At 40.8% G+C, this 16,845-nt stretch overlaps 8 protein-coding genes across 8 annotated transcripts; 4 read left to right on the top strand and 4 right to left on the bottom strand.

The window, feature by feature from the left end:
• Positions 1 to 599: 599 nt before the first annotated feature.
• VTP21DRAFT_8225 (uncharacterized protein) lies at positions 600 to 3,069 on the bottom strand (the record flags this gene model as incomplete). Its single annotated transcript, XM_069399053.1, has 6 exons — positions 600 to 638; positions 717 to 1,664; positions 1,732 to 1,818; positions 1,889 to 2,004; positions 2,081 to 2,689; positions 2,766 to 3,069. The coding sequence occupies 6 exons, from the start codon at positions 3,067 to 3,069 to the stop codon at positions 600 to 602; spliced, it is 2,103 nt and encodes a 700-aa protein (XP_069245785.1).
• Positions 3,070 to 4,583: 1,514 nt separating this feature from the next.
• On the bottom strand, positions 4,584 to 5,438 carry VTP21DRAFT_8224 (uncharacterized protein; the record flags this gene model as incomplete). The annotated part of the gene is made up of 2 exons (XM_069399052.1): positions 4,584 to 5,030; positions 5,145 to 5,438. 2 exons carry the CDS (start codon positions 5,436 to 5,438, stop codon positions 4,584 to 4,586), a joined length of 741 nt encoding a protein of 246 aa, XP_069245784.1.
• An 801-nt stretch (positions 5,439 to 6,239) lies between these two features.
• Positions 6,240 to 7,645, bottom strand: VTP21DRAFT_8223 (uncharacterized protein; the record flags this gene model as incomplete). The annotated part of the gene is made up of 3 exons (XM_069399051.1): positions 6,240 to 6,528; positions 6,599 to 6,791; positions 6,856 to 7,645. The coding sequence occupies 3 exons, from the start codon at positions 7,643 to 7,645 to the stop codon at positions 6,240 to 6,242; spliced, it is 1,272 nt and encodes a 423-aa protein (XP_069245783.1).
• Positions 7,646 to 8,575: 930 nt separating this feature from the next.
• On the top strand, positions 8,576 to 9,499 carry VTP21DRAFT_8222 (uncharacterized protein; the record flags this gene model as incomplete). The annotated part of the gene is made up of 4 exons (XM_069399050.1): positions 8,576 to 8,897; positions 8,964 to 9,056; positions 9,124 to 9,222; positions 9,303 to 9,499. 4 exons carry the CDS (start codon positions 8,576 to 8,578, stop codon positions 9,497 to 9,499), a joined length of 711 nt encoding a protein of 236 aa, XP_069245782.1.
• Positions 9,500 to 10,503: 1,004 nt separating this feature from the next.
• On the top strand, positions 10,504 to 11,658 carry VTP21DRAFT_8221 (uncharacterized protein; the record flags this gene model as incomplete). Its single annotated transcript, XM_069399049.1, has 3 exons — positions 10,504 to 10,813; positions 10,883 to 11,566; positions 11,630 to 11,658. The coding sequence occupies 3 exons, from the start codon at positions 10,504 to 10,506 to the stop codon at positions 11,656 to 11,658; spliced, it is 1,023 nt and encodes a 340-aa protein (XP_069245781.1).
• A 395-nt stretch (positions 11,659 to 12,053) lies between these two features.
• VTP21DRAFT_8220 (uncharacterized protein) lies at positions 12,054 to 13,118 on the bottom strand (the record flags this gene model as incomplete). Its single annotated transcript, XM_069399048.1, has 1 exon — positions 12,054 to 13,118. One exon carries the CDS (start codon positions 13,116 to 13,118, stop codon positions 12,054 to 12,056), a length of 1,065 nt encoding a protein of 354 aa, XP_069245780.1.
• An 845-nt stretch (positions 13,119 to 13,963) lies between these two features.
• On the top strand, positions 13,964 to 14,317 carry VTP21DRAFT_8219 (uncharacterized protein; the record flags this gene model as incomplete). Its single annotated transcript, XM_069399046.1, has 1 exon — positions 13,964 to 14,317. One exon carries the CDS (start codon positions 13,964 to 13,966, stop codon positions 14,315 to 14,317), a length of 354 nt encoding a protein of 117 aa, XP_069245779.1.
• A 2,110-nt stretch (positions 14,318 to 16,427) lies between these two features.
• Positions 16,428 to 16,778, top strand: VTP21DRAFT_8218 (uncharacterized protein; the record flags this gene model as incomplete). Its single annotated transcript, XM_069399045.1, has 1 exon — positions 16,428 to 16,778. The coding sequence occupies one exon, from the start codon at positions 16,428 to 16,430 to the stop codon at positions 16,776 to 16,778; it is 351 nt and encodes a 116-aa protein (XP_069245778.1).
• Between the last annotated feature and the right edge of the window lie 67 nt (positions 16,779 to 16,845).

Genomic DNA, 16,845 nt, shown 5'->3' with positions numbered 1-16,845 from the left:
TCTTCCTGTGAAACATGTGACGATGCTGTTGGTTGGTCTAATATGAATTTCAATCCTATAAGAAGTGTACGATGTGTATATAGCGATGCACAAGGCTGCTTAAATGCTAACTGCAGACATAAGTAACGAGTAGGTTATACCAAAATCGAACTCTGATATTCTTAATCGCAACTAATTCTTTTTGAAACAAACAACCCCAAGTATTGAATATTGTGTAGCTCGATATTATGTTGCTTGAAATTTTAGCGATACAACTGTAGACATCCCTGAAATTTTGAATTATCAACTTCTAGATTCAGTGTTTCTGATCTAGCTTAAAATCTCCAATTTGTGCAGGCTAATAGTGGCATGAGAATAGAAATTAGCTTTTATAACCAAAGAGTATTTTTGCAATGCTGAGTGTGGCTCCACACTCTTTGTAGGGAGGAAAACTGCTCACTGTTTTGAACTTGAACCATTAATTAAGTAGATATAATAATTCTTTGAAATTTATTCATAGATATACATTGAACGTAAATATAAAATATAAGCGACAAGAGAGTATCAAAATAACAAAATATCAAATGACAATCAGTGAAATTTCCATTATCCATATATACTTAGGATGAGATCTTTGCTTTAAAGAGGAAAGACCGACGCTAAAGTAGAGATGTTAAAGAGATATTAATGATTAGATTGGAATTTATTTTTCTTCAGCTAGTTAATTCTAAACTTACCCTATGTAAAGTATGCCGGTACTTCTTGCGGAGATGCATCCAGGTCTCTCCCATGTATTCTTCCACAATTTCGGCCTCATTACCCCACCCTATTAATTTGGTCAACTTTTCAATCCAAGACTGCCACTCAGATTGGTCTAGGTAATTCGAAAGGAGCGGCTTTTCGCTTTGGACAAGTCGCTTGGCATATGCGTTGTATGGGGTCTCACCGTCGTCCGGCATACGTGCGACAGATTCAAGTTGATTAAGAAGCTCTTCAATTTTAGTTTCATCTACGTTGTAGAGAGCATCGTAAAGATCCAGGCGAAGACTGTTCTGTTGTTCAGTGATAGAGCCCTCAAAGTACATGCGATCTAACCGGGTGAGTATATGCACACCACGGCCACGAATAGTAGCAGCGGCGTCATCACGATAACGCAGGATTTCTGGGATATTTTCGTCGAGATAAGGGCCGTGCATGCCTGTCTGGTGGTCCATGAAACGTAAGATCTGAGCTCCCCCGATGCCAACCCCGTCAACACCAGTATATACCACCAGTTCAATATTGTGGAACTTGAATCCAGCGGAAAAATAGGTAACCAATCCTTGTTCATGAGCGCGATGGACGAGTTCAAGAGCGTCCTGGAACCCAAGTTGCTCCATAACACATTTGCTAGGATATGAATCGCTAGCACCATCCCAGGTTACCTTATCGAATCCACTCATGGCTGCCAATTCAATGCCACGCAAACCAATCTCTCTTTGGTTTGTATAGATTTTCGGATCTTCAGCCGTATAAGGAGGCAAATCGTCCACAAGAGGAGTGTTGAGGTTGAACGCGGCGGAAAGATACTGCTTGCAATTGCGAAGGGTATGCCCTGATAAGCCCTTCATGTATCGGACCATTTGAGAGGTTGTCAAACCGTCCATAGCAACTTTGCACTCTGCAGCTCCTAGTTGAAATGCACTCTAAATGGACGCAAAATAACCGAATCAATAAATGGGAATTTTGATCTCTCGGATCAATTCTATTTACCGTTGCAGCAGCAGATGTCGTGTTAACTACTTTGATAAAGTCTAGATCAAACTTGCCATAATCTTTCAGCATGCGTCCAACAAAATACTATTGAAATTGTGGAAAATGCATAAGTCGGGATTGGATAATTGAAATCATATCAGAATAACAAATTCACCGTGATAGGAGCATTTGAACCAACATGAAGGCGGGTTCTGGCGAAATCGAGGATTGAGGAAATACGGTAGGATTCAATCATTTCACGGGGAAAATGGTTGGGGCGTTCCAAATGTTCTGCCAAGTAATTGTGAAATGTTAAATGTTAATAAAACCTGAGCCATGCTATGAATAAATGTGTTCAATATCATACCCACGTGAACAATAGCTCCTCGCATCCATTCATTATAACGAGAAGTTCCGAAGATGTGACCATCACCAGGATCGGTCAACGACATATAGGTTTGGGTATCTCGACGGAATCCGGAGGTGCCCAAGAAACGAGTCTGGGTGTCCTTAGGTAATTCTCCGTTGGCTAGCTGTTGATACGCCAGGTGAAGGAAGATGTACTCGACTGGATGAAGTTGACGAGATTCATCTCGAGCAATTTGTAGCATTTGCGAAACGGCAGCAAGGAGGTCACCTTCAAGTGGGTACCGCCAAGCAAAAATAATTCGATTGACTTCTTCGCTAATTACAAAGTTGACCAAGCTCGGTTCTCTGGCATCAGGGGATACGTCAATCGGCACAAGGGTCTTGGCGCATTCCCATCGGGCAAACGCTGCTGCAATAAGTTGCACAGCTTCCAGCATAATTTTGACGAGTTTACCCACGCTTTGTGAGGAAAACGCATCTTCAATGATAGAATTTGCATTATCCGCAAGATCCTTATCAGTACTGTCGATAGCATATTCAGGCAAAAATATGTTTTTGACCAGGCGTCGTAGATATTCTTTTATATCTGATGCCTCGTGACCACCATCTAAAAACGAAAGAAGCGTTTTAAATTTAGGCATTAAGGTTATTGACAGAAGCTAAAATTAAAGTTAAAAACTTACTATAAGGAAGCTCACTATGGGACTGGAACTTATGTTCAGGATTTTTGGAAATATCACTTTTAATTTTAGCGATAAACAGTAGAAAGAATAAATCCTGGAGAGTCCACAGCGTAATCTTGCGGAACTGGCCAACGCCCAAAGAGCGGAAGCCTCTGAAGAAGTTCGCCGATGTATCTGTTGTGGCCATCGTGTTGGCAGGCTTTGAGACCAATCCTTCACTAACGAGAAAATGACCAGTAAGGTCAAAATATTTCAAGCGAAGCTGTTCAGCGAGGTAAGGAGATGGATATAGTAGATTCTTCATGTTAGATATAGAGTGGAAAAGGATATCAATGAAATAAAGATATGTAATCAATGTAGGAGAAACGAAATCAATTTACTGTATGAATGAGTTTTTTCACAAGGAGTTTGAGCCCTTTAAATACTTTTTGGAGCCTTTTTGATTAGGTGATCCCTAATTATAAAGATCCTTTCGTTTCCTTATTTCAGTATAAGATCCACTCTGGAACATCGAGCATAGAAAAGAGTTTAGAACAATTTCTCTTTGTTGGCGTTATACGATACCAAACTAATCAGGAGAAAAAAGCTCTAATTGCGTTTTTCTTAGAAGCATTTTCCCATGCATCCAGAAAACGGATTCTAAAATTGTTGTTTATCTTATGCGCACAAGATACGGTTTACATTTTATTTCCAGTCGGCCAGGGATATTTGTGGATAGGAACCCCCAATAGTAATCCGTCCCATTGACATACGTCTAAGGAGTTGCCTAATTTGAATATAAGCACTGCGGAGTCGTAAAAGAGTCACCCATTGCCCAATAGCGTCAGATTGCACTTCGAGGGCATCCTTAGGATCATGTGTATCTAGCATTGCCTACTAGAGTATGGATTGTACTTGACTTCCCAAAAAGTTAAATTTGAGCTGGAAGATATTAGTAAGACAATAGGTGTTGATCTGGCGTGAGTGGTCGCGAAAAAGCATTGCGAAATTCCTACTTTTCCAAGAGCAGTCTATTCGTTCGTTATTCATTAACATAGTATGAAGCCAAGGCCGCTTGTCACTCTAGTTGTATCATGACGGAAATGCCGTCAAGGTATTGTGTAGGGGGCTCAGCCTCTTTACCGACAAGGCGCCTGCATTCTTTGATAGCAAAACAAACCATAGATTGTCCATCGGGAAATCCGAAACCAAAGTTGACTTTTCTAGACCCTGCTGGTACCACCCTTCTATTCGGGTCCTTAATCCGGGATTTCCATATTTGTAGAGATTACTCTATTTCTTCTGGATCTTCTTAGTAAGCCCCTGACACTTCTATTGCTGGTCCGTCCACCAAACAAACAAACTAAAAATTGGTTTATGTGGATAGATTTAGGGAAAATCAAGTGATAAGATATGAGGAATGGATGCTATAGAGGATGAAAAAAAGAGTTTTGCGGGAGTCAATTTCTGCGCGCCCTAGTCAGGCCCCCTCTCCACTGCATGTGATATTTACTAAAGTATGTTTGTACAGTATATTCAAAATAGAGTAGTATCTAGAGCTTTCTCTACGATTGATTAGGTTGCCTCGACAGTATCAGCTAATTTGAACAGATTATAGAGAACAAATTGCAATTACTTTATATACTTGTCTTGATATTATTCCTAAATATAAGATGGCTTTATTACTTATATCCAGACTTTGACAGAAGTAATATGAATGGAAATGAAGAGGAGAATCGATTCATGATACATTAAGTTTGATATTTACGAATGAAACAAGAAGAACAAGGGTTCAAACGAAAGAAAAGCTTTAATTCTAATACACATTATACTTTCATGTTAAGTTCTCTTGGTGAACTTGGTAAACTTGGAAAATTGAAAATGAACACCATCAGCTTCAAGCATAGCAGTTAAAGCCATATAAAATGCAAGACAAGCTGATAAAAGTCCACACACACCTCCTGCAAACCGACATCTGTCATTACCCAGGAATTCACCTACTGCCAACACCGCCAAGGTTGCTATTACTAGCGTCAGCAGAAAGAGCAATGACTTCGTTTTCTTTAGAGCAGCAATCCACAACAGTGAAGTAAAAACGAGCCATCCCGTAAGATAGAATCCCTGTGCAAGTCTAAGTTCAATGGGTGGGAGGGTTGAGTAAGCCTGGAGGACACCAGCAAAAGGAAGTAGGGTAATTCCATTGGACAACCAAAAAGCGCCGAAAGATGTGAACGCAACGGCATCAAAGGAGGTTCCTTGGTGCAGGGACCAGATGCCTGAGATAAGCTTTAAGTTATGTCAAAAAGTGGTTGGGTCAGATCGATGTAAGGCAAAAGTTTTTCTTGGAAACCATCATATTATGCTAGTCTCAATTGGCCTTAAGTATCTTTGACTACTCACCTGAACAGCTCCACCATGAAATAGTGCCAAACCTACAATCATATTTGGAGCACTGCGTCCGCCTGCAATAGCGCCTCTAATAGTGTAGATCGAATTTACCCAAGTCGTAACTGCGAACGCGGACAGCCCCATCGCGACCGCCTTAGAAGGACCAGCTTGAGTATTAGTTTGTGAAAGTTGTGTGTATGATTTATTGAAAGATTCTTCGTTAGAAGGAGTTAGGGAAGGAGGTGATTTCGACCACGGCTCTAAATGCCGGGGCAGAGTGAGTTCGACGGTATCTTCGAATTCCATAATGCAAGTGACAAGTGAGATAGGGTGCAAATCTCTAAAATCGGAAGAAAATAAAAGAGGAATAAACCGGTATTTAAATGATTTTGACCTCAATTCAACCTAGCATGAGACTCGCTCATTTGAAAAATAATTTCGCGGGGGAGATTGGGTAATTTGTCAAAGGAAAATTCTATAGGAAACTTCAAATTGGCTGATTGACTGCCTGTCCTTACAAATTCGCTTGTTATAGCCAAAGATAAGGCCTCTCACTAATGTTTAAATTAATATCTTCCGGACACAATACTGCACTTTATTCGCATATATGTGAAAAAAAATATCGAACAAGATATTTCTTTTTCTTAATATCAACAATATTTAATGCTATATCACTATATACCTTGGATATGTCTTAAGGTTTCTAGTAACCTCCGAAGGTCAAGTTGAGATAAAGCAAAGTTTGAGGTTCGATACAGTTTAAATGAACTGCAGGTGTTCAAGAGCGAGCTAAGGACTTACCCTTGGAGGTGGTCCGATATGAAAGCAGACACACTACTAGAGTTTTATTTTTATAAAAAGGTCTACATATTAGGTATAGTATCTGTATATCAGATACAATAAATGATATTTTATTTTGGAGCGACACTTTTCCTGCTCCTCCTATATACAGTACACAGGGCATCTAACAAATAGTGCAGAAAAACAATAATAAACAAGTGAGAGTGAGGGTATCATAAAAGAACGACTACTTAATATAGTGACAAGTTCTAAACAGCACAGGTAATCTTTCAGACTCATTTAAATAAAGGAGCGTATCTGAAGCAATTAGAGTGTTAAAGTCTCGTTTCTAGTTATGCGTTTGAGTCTGCACAATTGTCGCGCAATAAAATGCCAAGCGTCCCGCTCCAAGCCAACACGAGCGCCCTCCTCCCACACTCGCTTGCGTTTGCGCTCATACTCTTCTTCTGTAATAGATCTTAGGATTTTATCGAGCTGATGTGCATCTTCTCTTCTAACGTACACAGAGAAACCATGCCAGTCTACGTCGTTTTCAAATGGCTGGATAATCCCATCCGCAATTATAACAGGTACTACTCCGAAGGCTAGATATTCCCTATATGTAGAATGAATTGTCATGGACAAATCAGAATTGTTGAGAGTTAGCCATCTAGATAGTTCTTTACCAAAGCCGAGTTGTATCTAGAGTCCAGCCCGCGGGTGTAATCCCAAAACGTGAACGCGAGAGTTGACGAGCATAAAACATATCCCATTCCGAATTACCAATATTCCAGCCTGGATAATCCTTAAAACCATGGAATAGTAAGTAGCGTATACCTTGGCTATATGCATCATCTGGTTTGATATCGGAGCCCCCTCCTATTATAATCTAAAAGACATTAGAGAGCCGCTGGATGAAAGTGCTCGGAAGAAACTACATTACCGCGGAAAATGGCGAAGATATTCCGTTGCACTCTATTGCCGAACAGATTCACGGGATATCCCTCTTCGTCCAAATAGTCTCGTGGGTTATATCCGGCATAATGGATCAAGCTTGTGGCTGAAGGAATTACAATATCTTTTGAATAGCGAATTTTGTAAAAGTTATTTTGCCGTTTATCCCCAATGGTAGTAAGAAAAATAGCAGGTTGGAAAACAGAGTTGCTCTCATAGTAAGTATAACTATGGTCCATCGGGTGGACCATAATATGATCGGTGCCACCAGAGCGATTCCAGTATGGGTACGCTTCGATAACATATTGCATCATGGGTAGAACATATCGCTCGTCTACATTGCAGCGCTCACTAAAGTTAAAATGATGGTGTTGCCAGCACTGAGAGAATAGCCAACATGAACCCAAAAAAGGAATATAATAGTAGTCCGCTTCTTCTGGATTCTGAGTCACATAGTGATCATGAATTCGACCACTTAAAAGTTGCTCCCAAAGAATTATTTCACTCTTGTAATTGCTTTCATAACAAATGCCAAAGTAATCGGATTTCGGAATTCGCAAATTCTCAGGAACAGGGTAGACATAGATTTTAGGGCGGCAGATTGAGTGCGAAAGTAGGGGAGGCCATGCACTCCATGGATCCAAGGGAGGTAGCGGATCTAAGGCATTCGAGGAAATAATAGGAATGTTTTGCTCGAGTGTGTAGTTAGTGTAGTATACATAATATAAAAGTAGGAGTAGAGTCACTAGGAAAAGAATTATAAATTTACTACTGCTCATTATTTTATCCATGATTGCAGGTTTTACTTAGTTGTTTACATAATATTAGACTAGTTTTCCGGACTGAATATTGGTGCGGCTTGGTCCCAAAAAGGTTGATGAGCCACGGCAAAATCGTTCGAGATCCGAGGCACTTGGGATTCAATAGAGTTAGAAGAGAATTACTATTTATATATGCACATATGAAAAGTATATTCGTTAGATAGGGAATATGAAAAGTGTGTCAGCATGTTCTTGCTCAGCCGATATTTCGTGTGGATGCTCTTAACCATAGCTTCTGCCCAATACACATGCCTCTTTATTAAAGTTATAATCCCATTTCCTCTAGAAATTTTTCAAAGCTATATAGTAGAAGCTCGTCTAGGCAAAATAGATTGAATGATCCACATATCAATCCTGGATGATGGACATAATCTGCCAAATGAACTCACTACAACATGGGTGGCGTTTCCCGAGTTTATATTGAGTCGGACTGTGTCGAAACAGGATTGTTGTCAAAATTTGCCTTGGAACTTGGTATAGTTCAAGACTACTATAGTGCTATTTAACTAAATTCTCCAATCTCGCCTACTCAACTACCGTTCAACTATACCTGGCACACAACCCCTGTTGATTTTCATATTGTTCTAGCGAGATGCCTCTGCTTACACCCCTTTCACTATCGACCACGGGCAATATTGATGCGGAGCGCATCCATGCGGCTCCAGCATGGCCATACGATATGCTTGCCCATTCTGCATTATCTGTATGGGATAGCAAAGGAGAGCTAACTCAAGAATTAAAAAACGCCCAATTTTGGAATATAGACGCCATGCTTATAAAAATTGAAATTTCATGCCTCGGTTCATTACTCGCCTCTTTCTATTCCCTGTGGAATTCGTTGCAATTTTCTATTATTGCTAGTTGCATTAAAAACATTATTTCAACAACATGTCCATGCATCTGAAAATCCTTTTTATCATCACCTCACATGCCAGCCTCCCGAGTGGCAAAAACACCGGATACTATCTCCCTGAATTGGCCCACCCCTACCACGTGCTCTCGAAGCATTACACCATTGAATTCGCATCTCCGCAGGGTGGACGATGTCCTGTAGACCCTGGTAGCGTCAAAGATTTTGCAAATGACGAAGTGTGTAAAAAATTCATGGACAATGGGCAGATTCAAATGGAATTGGAACAAACAGAAAAGCTGGAAAATATAGTTAATCGAGCCCACGAATACGCGGGGGTTTTCTTTCCTGGTGGTCATGGTAAATTTCTCTTGTTGAGATTAAGATTTTTTTTTGTTTTAGCTTTATTCAGCCTATATCACCTAGGCCCTATGTTTGACTTGGCGGATAATGAACATAGCCACTTCATCGTACGCACGGTGTATGAAAAGGGCGGAATAATATCCGCGGTGTGTCATGGTAATTTCACGACATTCTTTTTCCGCCTCCCCCAAACATGATTTGAATAACTTATCTTAATTACTAGGACCTGCTGGCATTGTCAGATGCAAATTGTCCAATGGAGAATATTTGATTAAAGATAAACGGATTACCTGCTTCTCCAATGAAGAAGAAAATTTGGTTGGTAAGTAAGAATGACTTGCTATCTCTTATCTCGACACGATGAAGGTCTAAAACAAATGTATTTCTTGTATACTCACTTAGAATTATCAAGTCAAATGCCATTTTTGCTTGAATCTAAGATCAAAGAAAATGGAGGCAGATATGAGAAGGCCTCTAAGCCATGGGGCGAATGCGTAGTAGTGGATGGTCGACTAGTGACTGGTCAGAATCCAGCATCATCCCTGAAATTAGGAGAAGAACTTCACCATGTGATTCAAGCAAACCTGAAAGAAGCATAATGTCTCGAGTGAATTCCGAACACGATATTGCTATCAATTTATCTTTTTCGATAAATCAATCACCTTATGTCGAGACGTTTTTTGATATGGAAACGACCTAAGCGATTCTAGCTTTGATCAATAAATTTCTTTTATGCTATCATTATCACCCAAATTCTATTTGGCTTAAGGTGGTAGCATTCTATGACAGGTTAAAGCAACGGCCACCTATCCTGGGCTTGCATATATCATCATGATTGGATTAGCAGCCTAATCCCTTGAATTGAAGACTTGACCAGAGGGAAAGTTTGATACTATCACGATAGAAATGCAATTAGCCGAAGAGGCAACAAATTTCACACAAGCTTAGACAATCTTGCGCGAGTATAAAAAGCGAACCATTAAAGTGTGATCGTAGCACGTAGCAATAAAAAGGCCGATCACACAATGAATGGTTTGAGTTAAGCCTGCTCATGTGCGCATTTCTGCTTTAATCGGATGCATGGTCTGGTATTATTTCTGTTTCTGACTCGAAAAACAACCTTTTTCAAATTAAAGCTGTGGTGCTGTCCAAATTAAAATGTTTTTGTGAAATATGCTCAATTTTGAACTTGACTAGGGGGTCACATTTCTCCCGAACTCGCTGTATTACAACAAGCTTATTTATATGGGTCAATAGTCCTACTTGTAACTGTACCCTCTATAAACTGACTTGCTGTTGCATAACTACGGGCATAGTGAGGCAGGCCATATGGAATGAGAACAAAAAATTAAAGAGTCGCAAATTATTAACCTGTGTAGATAATACGTCTTAAAATCGTTTACGTGCCTCGTAACTTTTCATTTTATCTATCTTCGCACTACTGTCTAAGCTACGAATTTTATTCAAACACCATACCAAAATGAAGTAATTAAACTGATCACGCACCACAGAAATTGAAATTTGTCATAAGATGTGTACAGCTGAATATGATATAAAAGTATAAAAATAGGCTACTTTTTAGCATCATCACAACCACACGGGGATGACAACACAGTTTAACGAACTACCTATTATTGACTTGGCCCCACTTTACGAATCTAATACGTCCAAAGAAGAAGTTTATCGACTCGCCTTAGCCTTGCGAGAGGTGTTCGAGACCGTTGGCTTTGCTTATCTGATCAACCATGGGGTCTCTGTCTCGCATCGACAGCTGTTTGACAAGGCAAGGAATTTCTTTTCCCTGCCCGGTCCAGCCAAACGAAAACTGGCTAAGCGATTATTTGAACCCGCCAACCCTAATACTTATCGAGGTTTCTTTCCCTCCCAGAAAGATGACTCTTCCTATAAAGAAGGTAAGCGTCGAATACCACTACTATGAAAGGGGGACGAAGCTTCCAATAACAGAAATTCTCTCACAATAGGCTTCGAAGTAGGGCCACCCAAGAGTCCAGTTGCAAAAAGCAACAGGATGGCATTAGGAAAAGTGGAAAAATTTGATTTACTCGAAGATAATGTATGGCCCCCTGAATCAGACCTACCCAATTTTCGCAGAGAAGTAGAGCTTTATTACCATGAATGCATTGCACTAGGGGAAAATATTATGCGGCTAGTGGCCATTTCTCTCGGCTTACCTGAAGACTATTTCAGGCCCTTTTTTGAGGGTAATGTTTCTACGCTACGGTTTCTGCACTATCCAAAGCGTAGGTTAGAAAATGGCACCGTCACGTCGGATAAGGCTATGTTCTCCTGTACTCCTCACACCGACTCTGGAATCATCACTTTGCTGGTGCAGGATGAAACAGGCGGACTAGAGGTTCTCAATTCCCTTGGCCAGTGGATTCCTGCCCCCTATGTGCCTGAGTCTTTTGTAGTGAATCTTGGTGACCTGATGAGTCGTTGGATTAATGGACGCTTTGTAGCTACCATGCATCGAGTTCAAATGGTGCAAGGAGATAGAATTAGCATTCCGTTCTTCTTTGAACCTAATATTGACGCTGTTATCGAGCCGCTCCATATTCTTGTCGGGGACGACCATCCGAAATACGAAAGAGTAATATATGGAGACTTTGTCAGATCAAAGATGGTCACCTGGGCCGAGTATCGAGGTGAGTAGTATTTTCCATTTGGATATCCTACTCAAGCTATGTCCACCAATATATATCTATTAGAGGATATCGAAGAGGATGTAGTCGAATAACTTACCATCACTACAGCTCATCCTTAGGAGTTAACTGAAACACCAGTATAAGTCTTTAGTGGCCCTTCCTATTATTTTGACTTATCTCTATAGTCTTATATTAGAAATGACTTCATCGTCTATAAATAATGTAATATGCCATTTATAAACAGCACAGTCTATCCACTCTGAGCATGCTAACGATAATAAATCCAAAATAGAAGTATTCATTACGGCAAAATGTCCTCATATGACAAAATCATAAACCTCTATATGAATGATAAATTTATGAGCAAGAAACGCAATAAAAAAAAACCAATTACCATATTCTGATATATATACAGGAGAGGTATATATAATATAGAATGGTTTCAAATAATATATTTAAGAGTTGAAAATGGTATGGAATCATCAGCTCAGCTAGAGTCTTTATTCACAATTCGCATAAAAAAGACCTTATTCTTACTCTCAATATATTGGGTTCGTTTATGGAGATAGCTTTCATTGAGCTCGGACAGGAGAACTAGGCGCCGATCATCTGCTATATCCGGATCGATTGTCCGAACTTTTAATCTAAGCTTAAACGAAGGGTTGCTCTCATCTTCAATGAAAAGAGTATCAGGCGATACACTTTGGACCCGGTCGCGAATATCTCTGTCGTCACAGTTGGTAAGGCGCATCCAAAATTCAGTATCTTTGAGCCAGAGATCCTCCATGCGAAGTATTCCGCGAGAGATTGAATCCGAAATAATCTTTGCAGAAAGCTCATAGAGGCAAGCTTTGTGAAGATTGGACCAAGCAAGATTGTCAGCCTCCATATATGCTTCGGCGAGTTCTAAGGCAATATTGGCTTTAGAGCACACAATTCGTTCCTGTTGAACTACCAATTGCTCCACGATATTTTGGGCCTGCTCGATTTTGAGAATGCCAAAGGCGACACTATCGCGAAGGCCATAATCGAGCCTATCTGCACAAAGACGAGGGGCAGGTTGTTCAAGGAGGGGATAGTCCTCCTCGTCAACAAACTTATGCCAGTCCAGGTTATAGGAGGCAAGGATATCTGGAATCTCTGTGCGCGTAAGGTACGCTTCCTTCTGTTGTTCGTGAAAGCTTCTTTCCCCCTTAAATACGTGATCAATTACATGACTCAATGCAGTATGGCTAACATCGTGAAGAAGAGCAGCGATTTGTTCATCAAGGGAGGCACCAAGCCTTCGCACAAGGAGCATGGCTCCGACACTATGTTCAAAACGCGTTACAGGAGGTGTGATTCCAATAAGACCAGTGATGCCGTGTTGCAATACCCCCTTCAGACGTTGCATACTACGGCATTGAATCAGATCCACGAGAATGGAATCTTGAATGCGAACTTGCCCGTAGATGGGATCTTGAATGAGTAGTGCGCTGTCTTGTAAGGGGGTGACTCGCTGAGGAGTATAATAGGTTTCGCGCATAATGTTTGAAGCGAGGGCGGGAATCATGTCGTGTCTGAAGTAGTAGTTCTTTCCCCTATGCTTCTGGATTAACGCGGGAAATATTTGGAAAATTAATCAACCAAACTCGGCGGGATTCGAATGCAAGCAGATCCGAGTCTGATCATTTGTAGAGGTTTCTAGCCTAAGCCATCCTCCATCATTATGCGACAAGCCTTACGAATAGACAAAAAGAAATGGCGAGATTCTATCAACCTAGAATAAGGCCAGGCCATTAAATTAGACGAACGTGTTCAATGCTGTTTATAGTCGAATCCTTGAAACCAATACTGCCTCGCATTTACAGACCAAACTCCAGCTGGGCCGCAATTAGTCACCGAAATTAAACTCATGACGTCGTCCATCCAGTACAAGCCCAAAAGTCTCTTGGTAGCTTTAACGTGGGAGTGGAGTGAAGTATATATAAATGCCGTGGCCTAGCCGTTCTTTCCCCCAAGTCGAATAGCTCACTCGGGTATGGACCCACAGTTGTGCGACGGAAAGACCGCCACCCTCTATTGGAAATATTCCGGGCACGTAACCTATAGTCATCTAAGCTCATAACAGAGACACGCGTGAACAAGTTCCCTCTATGCGCTGAAGTATTAAGACTCATTTCGAACTTTTAAGGCAACTAGGGCCACATTTCATTCCTCCGATTTCAGCAATTTTATCCAAGTTGACTCAGCATATCGTCAACTTCGAGCGGCTATTTGCCCTATATTCCCATAAAGAGTCATTTTGCTTGGATCGTCACCGAGCATTCTCATAACCCTCAAGACATTATAAATAGCGCGCATTTCCCTGAAGTGTCCTCGAATTTTATCTTTCTTTCTTCACATTCTCTGCACACCATGTTAGACCATATGGGATTTTATTGTAAGAACCTTCAGGAAAGCAAGGAGTTTTATATTAAAATTCTTAAGCCTTTGGGCCATGAGCTCAGAATTGATAATGAATTTTTTTGTTCCTTTGGACCCGACGACCTCTTCAACATTGGCAAAGGTGGTACATCTGGCGGGTGCCATGTAGCATTCAAGGCGAAAACCCGAGCGGAGGTGGACGAATTCTACAAAGCTGGATTGGAAGCGGGTGGAAAGGACAATGGTGCGCCAGGTATCCGAGCCCACTACGGTCCAAAATATTACGCCGCTTTCATTCTTGATCTCGATGGCAATAATGTTGAAGCTGTCTGCCAAAGCGAATAGTCGATTTGCAATAGTTATGAATACTGGTTTAGAATAAGAATTTGTAAAAGAGAATTAATGAGTGCAAATGTGAATACGAGTGTGAACATATTATTCCCATAATTCTGACTGACACTTTAGTGTTCGAACTCTTTAAGGAATTAAACCATATCTATTTCTAATAATTATTTCCAGTCTCCTACTCTATGATATTTCATTGAATGATCGGTTCATCCTCTTAGAATGTCCCTTGGTTTAAGGGTGAAGAGAGTTTATAATATGGCATTACGCAATGAAATATCTTTTGTCTAAAAGAGCAAGCGATACTGTTGTCGCAGCTAGGGATAATAACCTGTGATAAACTATGTGAGCAGAAGTTGCGATTAAGGAAAAGTGAGGGATCTCAAGGACTAGCACCGAGTTTTTGTCGGAACCAAGAGACCACGGTAAGACAGTCTACCAACGAAAACTACGAGGTCGTTGTAGAAGATATTATTGAAATCAATAGATTTACTGGCCTGATGGTTCGCATTGATAGCAGGAAGTTGGGTCGGTAGGGAAGCATTTTCTAATCGCCGTATAATTGCGGTCAAAAATAAACTTTGAAATACTGCAGGCGCTTGTCGCCATGACTGAAGTGTTCTGAGACAAGGATATGTGTGTCCCTTGGGAGGGGTTTGTCGTGTTGTATCCTATAATCTAGAATACATAGACGGTGCATAACATCCATATTACCATAAAAGATAAGTAGACTAGCACCTCACACCAATGAATTTTAGCTATATCGAATATGCTGGGGAGAATTTAGCAACGAGCTCGGCATTTGAATTATTATGTGGCAAGGGAGTAGCCATGAATGAGTCCGTCAAGGAGTTCTGAACACTAGCTTGAGTTTGAAGTGCTGTTCGCCAGTAATAAAGTCGATAATGACTGTTTTTTTTTCCTTCTCTGAGAATAATTCGATTGCTTTCACCTTAATGCTAGGTTAATTATGTCGAATGAAGGACGGTGAAAAGATATTGCGCTGTTAACCGATAGAGTCAAATTAATAGTGAATCATCAAGGCGCAACTGCACCTTGCGAATTGACTTAATAACAGCTAGACATACTAAGAGCTGCTGTAGCCAGCTAGCTTGAGATTGGAATAATAAGTGCTTCCTGTCATAAGTAAGAATTTGAAGCGGTTGTGGTACCTACGAGATTCATTTCCTGCTGTACACAAAAAAATATTTTCATTAAAGAGGAGAGGAATACTTACTAGAATATTTAACTACGAGCTCGGATTAGATCGAGTCATGCTTGGCTTCCGCTTTCGAGATGGTCATCAGCCACAGCGCACTTCGATGTCCCTTCGTTTTTACTGGTTCAAAATTGAGACTTCTTCATTGATCTCTGAAATTTCATCATTGAAATACGCGAATTATAAATAATCGGGATTAAAAATACAGCATCAGCTCCCCTCTTTCTCGCAAATCTTTCACACCACATAATACCAATCTACCGCAAGTGCATCGCCAGAAATTCTAATGGAGCTCGTTTAATTATGCGTTACCATTTTGATCCATACTTCGAGAACATCATTCTTGTTCTCTATGCACTGCCAATTTCTCATGGATTTCATAGTTAGTCAGCCTAAAATAAAATCAAGTCATACTCCATGGAGGTATTGGTCGACAAATTCCACAAACATTCTCACCCCGATTCGATAATTGGTGGAGTGATCGTGTTTGAGGTCGCGAGCCATTATTTCAAAGGTCGCCTATCCTGGGAAATGAATCCCAGCCACACTCTTTTCTATTAAGGCCAATGGCTCTCGAGCACCTCGTATTTGCCCGCCATCCCCTGTCTGTTCTGGACTCGAAATTGGGTTAAGACCATTTTTGAGGCCAGCAATTAAGAAAATTCTCCGTGCTTTGAATCGCCTGAGTTTATTCGAATGCAATATTAAAAAATTCAACGAAAAAGGTGAATTCATTCTAAGCAGGCAGCCGATTTGACTCATATTGCGGTCAACTTCGAATTGACCTTAGTCATGACCTTTTCTGGGGTATGCTCGAGTTTTATATATAAAGACTACCCCCCTTTAACTTTGATTCTCCCCGCTTTAATTTTCCTATCTCCGCTTATTGATATGTTTGATCACCTCGCAATCACCTGCAAAAGCCTTGTTCAGGGCAGGCAGTTCTACACCCATTTACTTAAACCTTTAGGCCACACGGTCACTATGGAAGGCAAGAGTTTTTGTTCCTTTGGGCCCAATGGCATGTTTACGCTTTCCGAGGGGAAACCGTCCTTTTGTCACATAGCGTTTATTGCCAAAAGTCGAGACGAGGTGGACAAGTTCTATAAGGCTGGATTGGAGGCGGGTGCAAAAGACAACGGTGCTCCAGGAGTTCGCACCGAGTACGCTCCCAACTATTATGCCGCCTTCATTTTCGACCCCGATGGCAATAACATAGAGGCAGTCTGCTACAATGAATAACTCATCATACTTACATTTCTCTGCAAGCCTTGTGCTAATCCTTTCACATGTAAGCAGTCAATAAATA

This window comes from Calcarisporiella thermophila (assembly GCF_041956535.1).
Source record: "Calcarisporiella thermophila strain CBS 279.70 unplaced genomic scaffold VTP21scaffold_39, whole genome shotgun sequence".
Lineage (NCBI taxonomy): Eukaryota > Fungi > Calcarisporiellomycota > Calcarisporiellomycetes > Calcarisporiellales > Calcarisporiellaceae > Calcarisporiella > Calcarisporiella thermophila.
This window is presented reverse-complemented; position numbering and strand designations above follow the sequence as displayed.